The sequence below is a fragment of the Somniosus microcephalus genome, chromosome 15 (assembly GCF_052327205.1).
Source record: "Somniosus microcephalus isolate GS21.2 chromosome 15, FLI_Smic_1.0, whole genome shotgun sequence".
NCBI classification, from domain to species: domain Eukaryota; kingdom Metazoa; phylum Chordata; class Chondrichthyes; order Squaliformes; family Somniosidae; genus Somniosus; species Somniosus microcephalus.
In genome coordinates, this window is record NC_141001.1 from 69792749 (window position 1) to 69809907 (window position 17159).

At 43.0% G+C, this 17159-nt stretch overlaps 1 protein-coding gene across 5 annotated transcripts in view; it reads right to left on the minus strand.

The window, feature by feature from the left end:
* The window catches only part of sbf2 (SET binding factor 2), a 709984-nt gene that overhangs the window by 195257 nt on the left and 497568 nt on the right, over window positions 1–17159 (minus strand). For all 5 annotated transcript variants that reach the window (XM_086007986.1, XM_086007985.1, XM_086007989.1 and 2 more), the window contains one exon: window positions 1789–1857. In XM_086007986.1, coding sequence (XP_085864112.1) covers window positions 1789–1857 — 69 coding nt within the window. The remainder of the gene's footprint in view (window positions 1–1788; window positions 1858–17159) is intronic.

Here is a 17159-nt window from a genome sequence, read left to right on the forward strand (position 1 = left end):
ACCGGGCACTTCAGCTAGTACACAATAAATTACCTTTAGCAGCAAAAACTTATGTCTGCAAATGTGTCAGCTATTTTGCACATAGTAATCAACCGAGTACAGTAACTAGTTACTTGTTTTGATGCTTTTGGCTACTCTAGCAGTATCCCTGTGCACACTTGGGGGGGGGGGGGGTGGGGGGGGGTTCTCTGTCAATCTTCATCTGAGCTCTTCGGACTTGGTAAATGGTTGCATCCCTAAAGGGAGAGAGAGTGTACACTCCATATTGGGCAAATAGAAACCCTGAGGTAGCTTGAATTAGAACCTCTTAAACATGGTGATGAGTTTCCATGTGTATCAGGCATGCAGCTGATAAAGGAAAAAAAAACTTGTAAACTAAAAGGGGAACTATTCTTTCTTAAAAAAATTATGAATTATTTATTACTATACATTTCATGTAGCAATATGTTCAACATTAGTCATTTACAAAAAAATTGTTATTCTTGAGAAATATACTCATTCTGAACATTCCAGCGTAGGTACAAAACTCAATGAGTTTTTATTTTTGTACAATAGCGTTACTGTCGCTTCAAGTTATTTAAAAAAGATAGAATGAAAATGTATGCTGAATGAATGGTAAATGTTATGCAACTGTAAAGTACAAAAAAAACTACGCAATTTAAAAACTCCCAAAAGTGAAACACCTTGTATGCAAAATTAAATAAAAATTTTGCAAAATAAAATATAGAGTACTAATTTTAATTATGGCAAAATAAATTTGGCTTGATTTCCTTTGAACAAAGCTGTTATTAATCAGTGGTTTCTGTGGATTCTTTCTCTGCTTCTCTTTTCCCTTGCTGTTTTTCTCAATTCCCCATATTTTTTTTAATCTGGAAAGGTACGACAGTTACCTTTTCCATGGCCACCACAATGGTCACTCCCCTATAGCTGGAAAAGAAGAACACTTAGAGAAGCAAAATAGGTGGCAAAATAGGTGTTGTTAGTTTGCCTTTTTACCCTTTGTGGCATTCTTGACACCAGTGAGGGTCTTCCACTTAAGCAGAACGGCAGAGAACGAACAAAATTAACCACAGCTGGGGCCAACAAACAGTGCTGGGCATTCCAGTCATTTGAATTTGAAACGGTTTCTGAAGCTAGTAATTTAACTATTGGGTCTGATGAATTTGCTCTGCAAAAAATGTGGACAGATTTTCCCCCCACATAACTAAACTGACATAAAAACCTGCATGCTATCCGTTTTCTGTAATGATTGGCAATGAGTGAATTGGCTGCAGTTTACTTCACATTTATGACGTTTTTATGTCTAATACTATTAATTATCCTATGTTAGATTGTCTGTATGGCAAGAAGTACAAATGTAGCATATATATGATTATTAATTAATTAATTTTGCCATTAGCTAGCTAAAGCAGATCTCATCTTATTTCCTGTGCATTGCTTAAAAGGTTACAGATAGCCGATTGATGCTTAATAAAACTTGGTGTTATATAAAAAAAGCAAAGTTCAGTCAACACTAGAATTCCCTGCACAACCACAGACTGTTTCTACCCAAGGCATTACAATAATTCTCTCAGTGCGATTTTCCAAAATGCTTTGGTGTTAAATATGCTGGCATATTATAAAGTGCCACATTATTCTAGAATCAAATATGATAGCCTGCAGATTACGTGCCTCTTTTTAATAAATCTACTTGCTACATTTTGTACCTAGACCTCTTTTTGTGCAATCAAATCCAGACAAGAGTAAGTTTGCTCTGGGGATTTCTGGCATGAAATCACATGGGCTTACCCGGTAAAATGCTGTTGTCAGTGGCAGCAATGTAGCAGCAACACAATATTCTTCAGAAGCTGAACAATCCTGGAAGAAATAAACAGGAAATCATAAATCTTGATACCTTACATTCCATTCGTTCGTAGCCAAATTATCTCAGCTCAATTACCACCCACCTGTTTGATAAAGAGGCAATGCGTGGAAGAATACAATTAACTGGCCCCAACAATAATTTACTACAGACGATCTTTGGGGACCTATCACTTAGTCTTTAGTGTACTATTGGGATACGAGCTAAGTTTTGAACGAGCAACATGAAACAGAATATGCAGCAATTTGTGAAGAAAAATCCTCCAAAAAAGCCCCAAGATGAATGTACATACTACTGTAACTCCTCCAAAAGATATGTAATCTTAATCAAGATTATTCCATCCTGAGTCTCAACATTAATTATTGAGACATTAATGAAGACCAACAGTTTATCCAAAATGGCTTGACACATCTGAGTTATTTTAACCAAAATGCCAAGCATGTTTCTGAACGCTGTCATGAGGCCCACAGCAATAAAGTTCACAAAAATCAGGCTGTAATCTTCTAGTAAGGAAATGTTTGGAATGCCAAGATGCACTCCGACTTTTAGGCCACAGCAGGGCTCCATTCTTGCAGACTGTGTCCAAATTTTAAACTACAACAGCTGCACTTTAAAGTCACAGACACTTCTTAAGTCATTGTAAGGATATTATTTAATTAAAACTACTACTGAAAAAAATAACAAAAAAACGGTGCTGGTTTTACCAGCAGACTATAATACTAGGCTGCAATTTTCAGAGCATTCTAAATAATGAAACTTGCTGTTGCTAATCAGCCCTATCTCTGCCAATTAACTACTTTTAAATAACTACATAATTTTAAAAAGTGCTAATCCATTTTACAGGCAAAATGATTTTTGAAATATATACTATATATATATATATATATATATATAAAAATATTATACACTGTTTCAATTTCAATCTGATATTAGCACTAGTTACTAATTTTTTGGTGGGGGGGGGGGAAGAAACAAAGACAAACGTTGTGCGTCTCAGTGCACAAGGGTTGTGGGGTTTTCCTGGTAGAGTGATGTGCATGAAGAAACAGCATTTCAGCTCTATTAATTGTGATAGATGGCAGTTACCAAGAGGCAGCATGTGGTGGAGCTATTGTGGCAGCCACGTACAGGAGAAGTTAGGGAGATTTTCTTAGGGTTTAAAAGTCCATGCACTGGAAGGATAATCAGACCCGACAGGGTGTCGCCAAACAACGTTATAGAAATTATATCGAAGCAGCCATATAAAATATCATTTAAGGGCTCCAACTATATAAACTGGCTAATTATCAGATACTGGCAAGCTTACATTACTATGCAAAAGTGCTGAAAGTTTTCTCTAATTAACACACCACATTGGCCCTGGGTGGTACAAATCTATTCCCAATTTTGTGTAATAATGAGTATATTCAATAAACTGACGTACATCCTTGATTATCACATAAAATGCTCAAGAGATTGAAAAACAAGATCAGAAGTGTGCCAATCTCCAACTACTATCGGCGCCACATGTAGGATAGGTTAAGAGGAAGAAAATTATGGTGCAGGAGGGAAAGGCATTGGACCAGGTTCTGAACCAGGGGAAGCCTACACCGAAGGGATGGTCTTCACCTGCAGCAAACAGCACCAATGTCCTTGCAACGAGGGTAAACGGAGTAGTGGGGGGGAACGATTTAAACTAATATGGAAGGGGTAAAGAAAGGACTTGTACTTATCTAGTGCCTTTCACAACCTCAATGTCCTAAAGCGCTTTGCAACCAAAGCAGTACTTTTGAAGTGTAGTCACTATTTTAATGGGAGTGGGCCTTTGGCGTAGCGGTAGCATCCCCGCCGCTGGGCCAGAAGGCGTAGGGTTTCGAACCCCACTCCAGACAGTCCCGGCAAGTGAAGTCGGAGCTCCGGCTCTAAATTCTGGGTTGACATCCAGCGGGATACTTGCGTCCGTGGGTGTGGGTGGCCCCCCCCCCCCCCCTCGTATGGGTTGTGGGAGCCCGTAAAACCCTCCCGCCATAGGACTAACCACCCTAATGGCTGGTACAAAGATGGTTACGGTCACGGAAGGAGCATTAATCGTGGCCAGAAATCCTTCCACCACTTCATACAGTTCCCCAAAGGGAACAGTGTGAAGACACGTACGACGACGACGACTATTTTAATGTAGGGAAATGTGGCAGGTAATTTGCACACAACATAGTCTCACAAATATCAATGAGTTAATGAATAGATAATCTGTTTTAGTGATGTTGGTCGAGGGATAAATATTGGCCAGGACTCCTGTATTTTTTTCTGAATAGTGGCATGGGATTTTTTACATCCATCGGAGAGGGTAGGCGGGGCCTCAGTTTAACGTCTCATCCAAAAGACAGCACCTTCGACAGTGCAGCATTCCCTCAGTACTACACTGAAGTGTCAGAAAGGATATTGCAGAGGGTCTGACCACATTTTTCAATCCTCAAATATGCAAATTGTGCCATGGGACCAGAGAGTAGCGAAAGTAACACCTTTGTTCAAGAACGGAAAGAAGGATAAACAGGTTAACTATAGATCATATCAGTTGTGGGAAAACTCTTAGAAACCATATCTCCAGATAAAATGAATGAACATTTAGAAATGCATGAGTTAATCAGCCAGTATGGATTTGTTAAAGGCAAGTTGTGTTCGTGTTTTTTTGAAGAGGTAACCAATTGATTGATAAGAGGAATGCAGTAGATGTAATGTAGATGGATTTGTAAGTTAATGTCCTAATGGATAGGTGGTCTTACTGGCCTACTAGCAGGAAGTTAACTAGTGCTCTGTTGTGGTAAGCGGTTTGGATTTAGTTAGTTAAAACTCCAGTAGCAACCCTGCACATATTTGGTGGTCCCCAACTCTTCTGTCAACCTGAAGACGATGAGCACAGCATATCAGCCTAACAGAAATTCTGCAAGTTCAGACTTTTCAGTAGCTTGATTTGGAAACTCAAACAGAATGGTGATTTTCTGTGGTCAGACACCTGACTGCCCAAAAAAAAAATTAACAGAGGATGGGAGGGAGCTAAAATACACTTTTGTTTTATAGCATTTCCTTTCAGAACCTTAATACACATTCGGCTTTAGAAATGCTACCACAAAACCTGAATCATAATTCACATTCAAGTAAAAGTTTTTGTTTCATAAAAGACACTGTACATGTAAACAAGTAATTCCACTACATTAAACTGTAACATATACACAGGATTTGACAGTAAGAAATAAAATAGAAGTAAATTTTTCATTCGAAGTTTTAAAGTTCCGCAGGCAACCCTCAAGCAAAACTGGAGAATATCTGAACTTCTAATCGCAAATATGTGGAACAGATTTCCTGTCTCAATTGAAGAGCTGGATGGTTATTTAGGAAAGAATACGCATAGATACAAGTGGCTAAATATAATTTGGAGGAGGTGTGGAGGGAATTTAAAAAAAATTAAAAGTAAACAATGCCAACTTAATAAGTATGCATTGCACAGGCATGAGTAGTAATGGACTAAATATTGGCAAGAGCAAGGATAGTAAGACCGTATCAAGCATGTTATCTTACTGGGAAAAAATGTTTTTGTTCTACAACCCAAAGTCACATGCCAAAACTCAGTGGGCATTATGGAAGACCTGCAACAGAACAGCAAAACTTGAATGGAAAATCTATACGTGCTTTATAAATAAAAATGTAAAACATGCTGGGTGAATTAAAGGCTAAAGTACATTTTCCTGAGATTTAGATGACACTTCTTCGCTCTTGTAGCTTGTGACATATAAAACATTGAAATTACAACACGAAAATAGGTTGTTCAGTCCAAACAGTCCGTCTTGGTGTTTATCCTCAAAATGAACGATAATTCTAATTCCATGTGCCCATTTGTTCCCATAGCCCTTATTCTTATTTCCTTCAACCACCTATCCAACCTATTCTTAAACGCTCACATGGTCTCGGCTTGAATCTCTATCTCTGGTGATGTATTCCACAGCCTCACAACCCTCTGTCCAACAAGGTTTCTCCTTCTTCTCTCTGTTCTAAATCTCTTACATTTAATTTTGTATCTAGACCAATCAATCACTGAAAACAGTGAGCTTCTCTGTACCCCGTCCCAACCATTCATAATTTTAAACACCTCAAACTGAGCTTCTCTGTTCTAATAAATACAGCCTCCATTTTTCAAGTTTCTCACTGTATTTGTATTTTCTCATGCCAGACAGCATCATACTGAACCTGTACTGCACCCTCTCCATTGCCTCAACATCCTTCCTATAATGCCACAATACCCAGTATTTCATTAACCTTTTTATGACCTAACCCACTTTGGGTGCTGCTATTAATGTATTATGAACCTAAATGCCAAATGCCTCTGCTCTACCATTATCACCCAGTTTTCCCTCAATGTACAATTACTAGTTTTATTTTTTTTAAACCAGTAGGCACCACCTCACATTTACTGAAATTGAATTCCAACCTGCCACTTCTTATTTTGCTAATTCCACTATATTGTTAATTCCCCTTGCAGCTTCCTTTGGTTCTCAGAATTACTTACTATGCCTCGTATTTTTATATTGTCTGTAATTTGGACACCACTCCCTCCAGTGCAATATCCAAATCATCGGCCTTCACATTAAACAGAAGTGGTTCTAGAACGTAACCTTCTGGGACAATGCTATCCACTTCCATCCACGCAGAGAAATTGCCATCAACTCCTACTCTCTGGCTTAGAAATTGTATTTCAATCTCGGGCTGCGGCAAATTCCCTCAGGTAGGTCCTGAGAGATTGTGCAAAGGAATCGCTGGGGGTGGGGGGGGGGGGGGTGGTGAATTTGAGGGGGCTGAGCAGGAGCCAGCAAAGATCTTCAGTGTTGCAATGGAGCCGGGAGAACTCCTGCACTTCCCGGCTCTACATTCAGTTAAATATTTTTTTTAAAACATACCTTTTTGGTGGTGTCCTCCAGCCATCCCTTTAAGGACTGTTGGTTAAACACACATGGACCGTGTTTTCCTGAATGCTGCCGGCCTGGCGCCGGTCAGGGCAGCCCAATTTTACAAAGGGGACCTCAAACAGGCACGAGGTCCCCTATTTGCATCTGCCAAGGGTCTAACGTCTGTTTCAAGAGCTGGCCCTGGATGCCTCCTTTTTTGCCTTTACCAATATGGCGGGCGGCACACTTCCGGCATGTAATGAGCGCGCCCTTTCTGCCACGTTGAATGCTTAGGTGCCTATTTTGTGCCCGAAAAATGGGCTTGCCGCCATTGAATTTCTAGGCCTCTGTTTCCTCCCTTCTTTCCTTTCCAGTTGTTAAATCCAATTTGCTACCCTTCTCATAATTCCGTAGCCCTTAATCCTGTCCAAAAGTTTCCAGTAAGGGAACAATAGCATAGTGTTATGTTACTGGACTAGTAATCTAGAGGCCTGGACTAGTAACCCAGAGGCCTGGACAAATAATCTGGAGATGCGAGTTCAAATCCCACCAACTGTGGAATTTAAATTCAGTTAATAAAATTAATCTGGAAGGAAAAGCTAGTATCAGTAATGGTGACCATGAAACTACCAGATTGTTGTAAAAATCCATCTGGTTCACTAATGTCCTTTAGGGAAGGAAATCTGCTGTCCTTACCTGGTCTGGCATATATGTGACTCCAGACCCACAGCAATGTGGTTGATTCTTAACTGCCCTCTGAAATGGCCCAGCAAGCCACTCAGTTGTAACAAACCGCTACAAGAAACAATAAGAATAAAAAAACTGGGCGCACCACCCTGCATCAGCCTCGGCACCGGCTATGGACCCGACAACGGCCCACCCAGCCCAGTCGCCCCTGCAAAGTCCTCCTCACCAACATCTGAGGACTTGTGCCAAAATTGGGAGAGCTGTCCCACAGACTAGCCAAGCAACAGCCTGACATAATTCTACTCACAGAATCATACCTTTCAGCCAATGTCCCAGTCTCCTCCATCACCATCCCTGGATATGTCCTGGCCCACCGGCAGAACAGACCTACCAGAGGTGGAGGCACAGTGGTATACAGTGGGAAGGGTGTGACCCCGGGAGTGCTCAACATTGACTCCGGATCCCATGAAGTCTCATGGTATCAGGTCAAATATGGGCAAGGAAACCTCCAGCTGATGACCACCTACCACCCTCCCTCAGCTGATGAATCAGTACTCCTCCATGTTGAACACCACTTGGAAGAAGCACTGAGCATAGCAAGGGCACAGAATCTACTCTGGGTGGGGGACTTCAATATCCATCACCAAGCGTGGCCATCATCAGCAACAGAATTGTATTTCACCACAATCTGTAACTTCATGGCCTGGCATATGCCTCAACTCTACCATTAACATCAAGCCAGGCAACCAACCCTGGTAGAATGAGGAGTATAGAAGAGCATGCCAGGGGCAGCGCCAGGTGCACCTAAAAATGAGGTGCCAACCTGGGGAAGCTGCAACACAGGACTACATGCATGCTAAACAATGGAAGCAGCATGCTATAGACAGAGCTAAGCAATCCCACAATCTATGGATCAGATCAAAGCTTTGCAGTCCTGTCACATCCAGTCGTGATTGCTGGTGAACCATTAGACAACTGACAGGAGGATGAGGCTTCATGAATATCCCCATCCTCAATGATGGTGGAGCCCAGCACACGAGTGCAAAAGACAAGGCTGAAGCGTTTGCAACCAGCCAGACGTGCCGAGTGGATGATCCATATCGGCCTCCTCCTGAGGTCCCCACGATCACTGAAGCCAGTCTTCAGCCAATTCGATTCACTCCACGTGATATCAAGAAATGGCTGAGCACACTGGATACAGCAAAGGCTATGGGCCCTGACAATATCCTGGCTGTTGTACTGAAGACTTGTGCTCCAGAACAAGTCGTGCCTCTAGCCAAGTTGTTCAAGTACAGCTACAACACTCACTGGCATCTACCCGACAATGTAGAAACCTACCCAGGTATGTCCTGTCCACAAAAAACAGGACAAATCCAATCTGGCCAATTACCGCTCCATCAGTCTACTCTCAATCATCAGCAAGTGGTGGACGGTGTTGTTGACAGTACTATGAAGCGGCACTTACTCACCAACAACAATGTCAGCTGTGGCTCAGTTGATAGTATACTCGCATCTGAGTCAGAAGGTTGTGGGTTCAAGTCCCACTCCAACACTTAAAGCTACGCTGACACTCCAGTGCAGGGCTGAGGGACTGCTGCACTGTCGGAGCTGCCGTCTTTCGGATGAGACATTAAACCTGTCTGCTCTCTCAGGTGGACGTAAAAAATCCCATGGCATTATTTCAAAGAAGAGCAGGGGAGTTATCCCCGGTGTCTTGGCCAATATTTATACCTCAACCAACATAACACAAACAGATTATCTGGTCATTATCACATTGCGATTTGTGAGACCTTGCTGTGCACACATTGGCTGCTGCGTTTCCCACATTACAACAATGACACCACTTCAAAAAGTACTTTGTTGGCTATAAAGTGCTTTGAGACGTCCGGTGGTTGTGAAAGGTGCTATATAAATGCAAGTCTTTCATTCTTTGCTCACTGTTGCTCAGTTTGGGTTCTGTCAGGACCACTCGGCTCCAGACCTCATCACAGCCTTGGTCCAAACATGGACAAAAGAGCTGAATTCCAGAGGTGAGGTGAGAGTGACTGCCCTTGACATCAAGGCAGCATTTGACCGAGTGTGGCAGCAAGGAGCCCGAGTAAAATTGAAGACAATGGGAATCTGGGAATGCCTCTCCACTGGCTGGAGTCATACCTAGCACAAAGGAAGATGGTTGTGGTTGTTGGAGGCCAATCATCTCAGCCCCAGGACTTCACTGCAAGAGTTCCACAGGGCAGTGTCTTAGGCCCAACCATCTTCAGCTGCTTCATCTACATCATAAGGTCAGAAGTGGGGATGTTCACTGATGATTGCACAGTGTTCACTTTCATTCACAACTCCTCAGATAATGAAGCAGTCTATGCCTGCATGCAGCAAGACCTGGACGACATTCAGGCTTGGGCGGATAAGTGGCAAGTAACAATCGCGCCACACAAGTGCCGGGCAATGACTATCGCCAACAAGAGAGCATCCAACAACCTCCCCTTGACATTCAATGGCATTACCATTGCCGAGTCCCCCAACATCAATATCCTGGGGTGTGGGGGGGCGGGGGGGTCACCATTGACCAGAAACTTAACTGGACCAGCCACATAAATACTGTGGCTATAGGAGCAGGTCGGAGGCTGGGTATTCTGTGGCGAGTGTCTCACCTCCTGACTCCTCAAAGCCTTTCCACCATCTACAAGGCACAAGTCAGGAGTGTGATGGAATACTCTCCACTTGCCTGGATGAGTGCAGCTCCAACAACACTCAAGAAGCTCAACACCCTCCAGGACAAAGCAGCCCGCTTGATTGGCACCCCATCTACCACCTTAAACATTCACTCCCTCCACCACTGGCGCACCGTGGCTGCAGTATGTACCATCTACAAGATGCACTGCAGCAACTCGCCAAGGCTTCTTCAACAGCACCTCCCAAACTCACGACCTCTACCACCTAGAAGGACAAGGGCAGCAGGCGCATGGGAACACCATCAGCTGCAAGTTCCCCTCCAAATCACACACCATTCTGACTTGGAAATATATCGCCGTTCCTACGATTTGGACAGGTTAGGTGATTGGGCAGAAACATGGCAAATGCACTATAATGTGGATAAATGTGAGGTTATCCACTTTGGTGGCAAAAACAGGAAGGCACATTATTATTTGAATGGCAATAGATTGGGAGAAGGGGAAGTGCAAAGAGACCTGGGTGTTCTTGTGCACCAGTCGCTGAAGGTAAGCATGCAGGTGCAGCAGGCGGTTAAGAAGGCAAATGGTACGTTGGCCTTCGTAGCAAGAGGGTTCGAGTACATGAACAAGGATGTCTTGCTACAGTTGTACAGGGCCTTGGTGAGACCGCACCTTGAGTATTGTGTGCAGTTTTGGTCGCCTTATCTGAGGAAGGACGTTCTTGCCATGGAAGGAGTGCAGCGAAGATTCACCAGGCTGATACCTGGGATGGCAGGAATGACGTATGAGGAGAGATTGTGTCGATTGGGCTTATACTCACTGGAGTTTAGAAGATTGAGAGGGGATCTCATCGAAACCTATAAAATTCTGTCAGGCCTAGACAGACTAGATGCTGGAAGGATGTTCCCGATGGTCGGGGAGTCCAGAACCAGGGGTCATAGTCTAAGGATAAGGGGTAGGACATTTAGGACTGAAATGAGGAGGAATTTCTTCACCCAGAGAGTGGTGAACCTGTGGAATTCTCTGCCACAGAGGGCGGTGGAGGCCAGTTCATTAAATATATTCAAGAAAGGGTTGGATATATTTCTTGAGGCTAAAGGGATCAAGGGATATGGGGAGAAGGCAGGGACAGGGTACTGAATTTGAATGATCAGCCATGATCTCATTGAATGGCGGAGCAGGCTCGAAGGGCCGAATGGCCTACTCCTGCTCCTATCTTCTATGTTTCTATGCGCCTCTAGGTCAAAATCCTGGAACTCCGTCCCTAACAGCACTGTGAGAGTACCTTCACCCCACGGACTGCAGCGGATCAAGAAGATGGCTCACCACCACCTTCTCAAGGGCAATTAGGGATGGGCAATAAATGCTGGCCTTGCCAATGACGCCCACATCCTAGGAACGAATAAAAAAAAGGCTGGTCTTGATGATCCATGTACACCAATTTAACTGCATTTCCTCCATCCACCATATCGGTCACATCCCCAAAGAATCCTTTGATTTGTCAAGCACAATCTTCCTTTCTGAATTCCGTTTTGCTGCTTCTAATTATTTTCTCTTCATGTGGATATTTAGTAATTTCATCTGTAATCTTTACAGCTTGGTAACTCATTTTCAGCCATCTATTACAACATGCCTCATTTAACTTTTCTTTGGCATTCCTTTTCATAATCAAAGTCAGATTTTGTTTAAAATTTTCTTCATGTGGTTAGGCCATTCAGAGCCGTCAGTGGGTAAACATGCATTCTGAATTGGTCATTTTGAAATTACAATCCACTTTGGGATGCAACTGGCGTCGGTGAAATTTGCACTGTTAGTAACATATTTGTGGCTAATTTCCTCTTTGTTTAATCAGCTGTCATTGCAACTTCCTTTGTATTAAATTCCAAACGATGCACTATGCAAATATATAGTGGTATCAATATTCACACAACTGCCTCTTCACAAATAATAGTGTTTTAAACTATTAGCGATCAATTAGGTGATTTACCATCTCTACGCTGTTTGGTTTACTGAGGATAAATCCATTCAAACAATTAGTGACTTTAAAGTAGGGAATATTAACCTTATGTTTCTGATCTTTTATAGGAGTTTTTAGCTGCAGAAGGTAGGAGTTAGGAATGAATCGTAAACAATTTGTTTCAATTGAGCCAAACTTCTTGTTGCTGTCTTATTAGTCTTAGATGACATCTTTATTTTGTTACATCCACTGTCAAATTGGCCCATTCTAAACACCGATGGACTGGCACTGGGGCCTGTGAAGACTCAATAAGATTGAGCATCTGTGTCCAAGCAATACTGGCTGTGAAGGCACAAGCAAGTACTGGGTAAAAAGCTCTTCAATGTCATCCATACAAAACCCCACTCACAGTTATGTATATAGGAATGTGTATTTAAAAATAGCCGATTAACAATGATACAAGTCAGCATGGCATATTTCTGCTTTCATCATCTGCTAATTCTCACCGGCTATTACAAAAACTTCTGGATTTTGCCTTGTAACCCAAATTCCCTCTCCCCCTTCTCCAGTGGTAGGAGAAGCCACAACTCCACTTTGCCACAGTCCAATCCTTCAGGATTGTTACATAATACAACTGCTGTATCTCTCATAAATTGACAAAATATAGCAAGTTATTTAATGAGGATTCATATCTCACCAGTATCAAAAATCTTAGGCCCATATTCTGCCCATTAAGATATTAGCTTCGTAACAGTGTATGGCCTCTTACAGTTAGCCACATGAAATACATATAATAACATTTGAACAACAGACCTCACTCGATATTCGCAGTTGGCTAACTTGCTTTCACTTCAAGTTTTACTGTTGAAAATCATGAGGTACCATAACATTGACAAATAAATCATCTAATTATAGGGGAACAACTCAAATACCAATAGAATTTAGAATCTGAATGTTGCAGCATATTTCAAGGAAATCGTGTTTGACAAATCTGATAAGAGTTTTTTGAGGTTGTAATTAGCAGAATATTTAAGGGGGTACCAGTGGATGTGATATATTTGGATTTTCAGAAGACATTCGATAAGTGTCACACAAGAGGTTATTAAACAAAATTAGGGCTCATGGGATTGGGGGTAATATAATAGCATGGATTGAGGATTGGTTAACGGACAGAAAACAGAGAGTAGGAATAAACGGGTCATTTTCGGGTTGGCAAGGATCAGTGATTCACAATCTACATCAATGATTTGGATGAGAGGACCAAGTTTGCTGATGATGTATGATACAAAGCTGGGTGGGAATGTAAGTTGTGAGGAGGATGCAAGGACGCTTCAAGGGGAGCTAGACAGGCTAAATAAGTGGGCAAGAACATGGCATGGATGTCACTGAGCGGCTGTAGGACACTGAGGGGTGAGGCTGAACAGCCAGAGGTTGTTGTCCATATCGGTACCAACAACATAGGCAGAAAGAGGGATGAGGTCCTGCAGGCAGACTGTAGGGAGCTAGCAAAGAGATTAAAAAGTAGGACCTCAAAAGGTAGTACTCTCCGGATTACTCCCGGTGCCACATGCTAGTGAGCACAGGAATAGGAGGATAGAACAGAAGAATGCGTGGCTGGAGAAATGGTGCAGGAGGGAGGGCTTTAGATTCTTGAGGCATTGGGACCATTTCTGGGGAAGGTGGGACCTGTACAAGCCGGACGGGTTACACCTCAACATAGCCGGGACCAATATTCTCACGGGGAGGTTTACTAGTGCTGTTGGGGAGGGTTTAAACTAGCTTGGCAGGGGGATGGGCATCAGCATGTAGGAGTGGAGGGGAGGAATGGGGTGCATGGAACAGTGAGTGTGTTGGATGGTACTGGAGGGCAAGGTAGCGCTGGAGGCAGAAGTAGTACCATATTAGTTTTTCTTAGTCTGCTCCAATCTATGAAAAATTCAAAAATAGGTTTAGAATGCATGTACGTAAACACACAAAGTGCGGTGAATAAGGTTGGTGAGCTACAAGTACAATTAGCCGTGTGGCAATATGATGTTGTGGCAATAATGGAAACGTGGCTTAAAAACGGTGAGGACTGGGCACTTAATATTCAAGGGTACAAGGTGTTCAGAAAAGAAAGGGAAGGAAAAAAGGGAGGTGGGGTGGCAGTGCTGATTAAGGAAGACATTGTAGTGTTGGAAAGGGAGGATGTTCTTGAGGGGACAAGGACAGAATCCATTTGGTTAGAGTTGAGGAGCAAGAAGGGTATGATCACGCTATTGGGGGTATTCTATAGGCCTCCAAATAGAGTGAGGGAGGTAGAGGAGCAAATCTGCAGGGAAATCGCAGAGATATGCAAGAGCTATAGAGTGATGATATTGGGGAACTTTAATTACCCAAATATCGATTGGGATAATGCTAGGGTAAAGGTGCTGGGGAATGACGTGGGCCAGGTCGACCAAGTGTCCGTGGGAGAACATTTGGGTACGAGTGATCATCGTATCATAAGATTTAGATTAGCAATGGAGAGGAGCAAGGAACAATCTAGAGTGGAACTTCTAAACTGGAATAGGGCTAACTTCAATGGGATGTGAAAGGATCCAGCTAGGATAAAATGGAACCAAAGACTGACAGGAAAAATTGTAACGGATGATTTTTGAGGAGCAGATGTTCAAAGTACAGACTAGGTACATTCCAACAAGAGGGAAGGGTAAGGGAACCAAAGCAAGGGCTCCTTGGATGACGAGGGAGATTGAGAAGATGATGAAACAAAAAAAGTGTATGATGAATGTCAGGTGAATTCTTCAAGGGAGAACCAGGCCAAATACATTAAATTGAGAGGGGAAGTGAAGATGAAAATAAGATTGGCAGAGAGAGAATATGAGAATAGAATGGCGGTTAACATAAAAGGGAACCCAAAAATCTTCTACCCGCTTACATGCTGTGGGCCCTATTAGTGATAAAGAAGGTGATATATGCTTAGAGGCGCAAGGCAAGGCTAGAATGCTCAATGAGTACATAGTATCGGTGTTTACTAAAGAGGTGGATGCTGACAAAATATCGGTAAAGGTGGAAAAGGTAGAAGCAATGGAAGGGATGAAAATTGATAGACAGGATGTACTGGGTATGCTTAGAGTGGATAAGTCGCCTGGTCCAGATGGCTTGCATCCCAGGTTGCTAAGGGAACTGGGGGAGGAGATAGCAGAAGGGCTTGCCATAATTTTCCAATCTTCCCTAGATGCGGGGGGAGGTGCCCGAGGATTGGAAAGTGGCAAATGTGACACCATTGTTCAAGAAAGTGTGTAAGGACTATCCTAGAAACTACAGGCCAGTCAGTTTAACATCAGTGGTGGGTAAAGTTTTAGAAACAATCATCAAGGAAAAAATTAACGGGCACTTGGCGAGGTTTAAGCTAGTTAAGGAGAGCCAACACGGATTTGTAAAATCTAATTGAATTTTTTGATGAAGTAACAGGGATGTTTGATGAAGGGAATGCAATGGATGTTGTTTACATGGATTTTAGGAATGCGTTTGACAAAGTACCACATAGAAGGCTGGTTAACAAAATTGAGGCTCATGGAATAGGTGGGTCAGTGGCAGCTTGGATAGGAATTGACTTAAGGACAGAAAACAGCGAGTTGTGGTAAATGGCTGTTTTTCAGACTGGAGGATGGTAGACAGTGGTGTTCCCCAAGGGTCAGTGCTGGGGCCACTGCTTTTTTTGATATGACCTGGATATTGGAATACAGAGTAGAATTTCTAAATTTGCCAATGACTCCAAACTTGGGGGTGTGGCAAACAGTGAGGACGATACCAATTGACTACAACAGGACATAGAAAGGCTAGCAGAATGGGCAGACAAGTGGCAGATGGAATTTAATACAGAGAAGTGTGAGGTGATGCATTTTGGCAGAAGGAACAGGGAGAGGCAATATACACTTAATGGCACAGTTTTAAAGAGTGTGCAGGGACAGAGGGACCTAGGAGTTAATGTGCATAGGTCCCTGAAGTTGGCGGGACATCTTGAGAGAGTGGTTAGCAAAGCATAAGGGATCTTGGGCTTCAAAAATAGAGGTATTGAGTACAAAAGTAGAGAAGTTATGCTGAACCTTTATAAAGTGCTGGTTAGGCCACAACTGGAGTACTGCGTCCAGTTCTGGTCACCACACTTGAGGAAGGATGTGAAGGCCCTTGAGAGGCTGCAGAGGAGATTTACCAGAATGGTTCCAGGGATGGGGGATCTTAGCTACAAGAACAGGTTGGAGAAGCTGGATTTGTTTTCATTAGAGCAAAGGAGGTTACATAGAAGATAGGAGCAGGAGTAGGCCATTCGGCCCTTCGTGCCTGCTCCGCCATTCGATGAGATCATGGCTGATCCTTTAATTCAGTATCCCGTCCCCGCCTTCTCTCCGTAACCCTTAACCCCTTTTGCCCGTAGAAATATATCTAATTCCCTCTTAAATATATTTAATGAGCTGGCATACACTGCCCTCTGTGGCAATGAGTTCCACAGGTTCACCACTCTCTGAGTGAAGAAATTCCCCCTCATCTCTGTCCTAAATGGTTTAGCCCTTATCCTTAAATTATGTCCTCTAGTTCTGTTCTCACCCGCCAAGGGAAACATTCCTTCTGCATCCAGTCTGTCTAGACCTGTCAGAATTTTATACACTTCTATGAGGTCCCCTCTCAATCTTCTAAACTCCAGTGTGTACATCCCTAAACTACATAGTCTCTCCTCATAGGTCATTCCCGCCATTCCTGGTATCAGCCTGGTGAATCGCCGCTGCACCCCCTCCATGGCAAGAACATCCTTCCTCAGATGAGGCGACCAAAACTGTACACAGTACTCGAGGTGTGGTCTCACCAGTGCCCTGTACAGCTGCAGCAAGGTATCCCTGTTCCTGTATTCTAACCCTTTTGCTATGAAGGCCAGCATACCGTTTGCCTTCTTGACCGCCTGTTGCACCTGCATGCTCGCCTTCAGTGACTGGTGTACAAGAACACCCAGGTCTCTCTGTACTTCCCCCTCTCCCAATCTATTGCCATTTAAATAATAATTTGCCCTCCCGTTCCTGCACCCAAGGTGGATA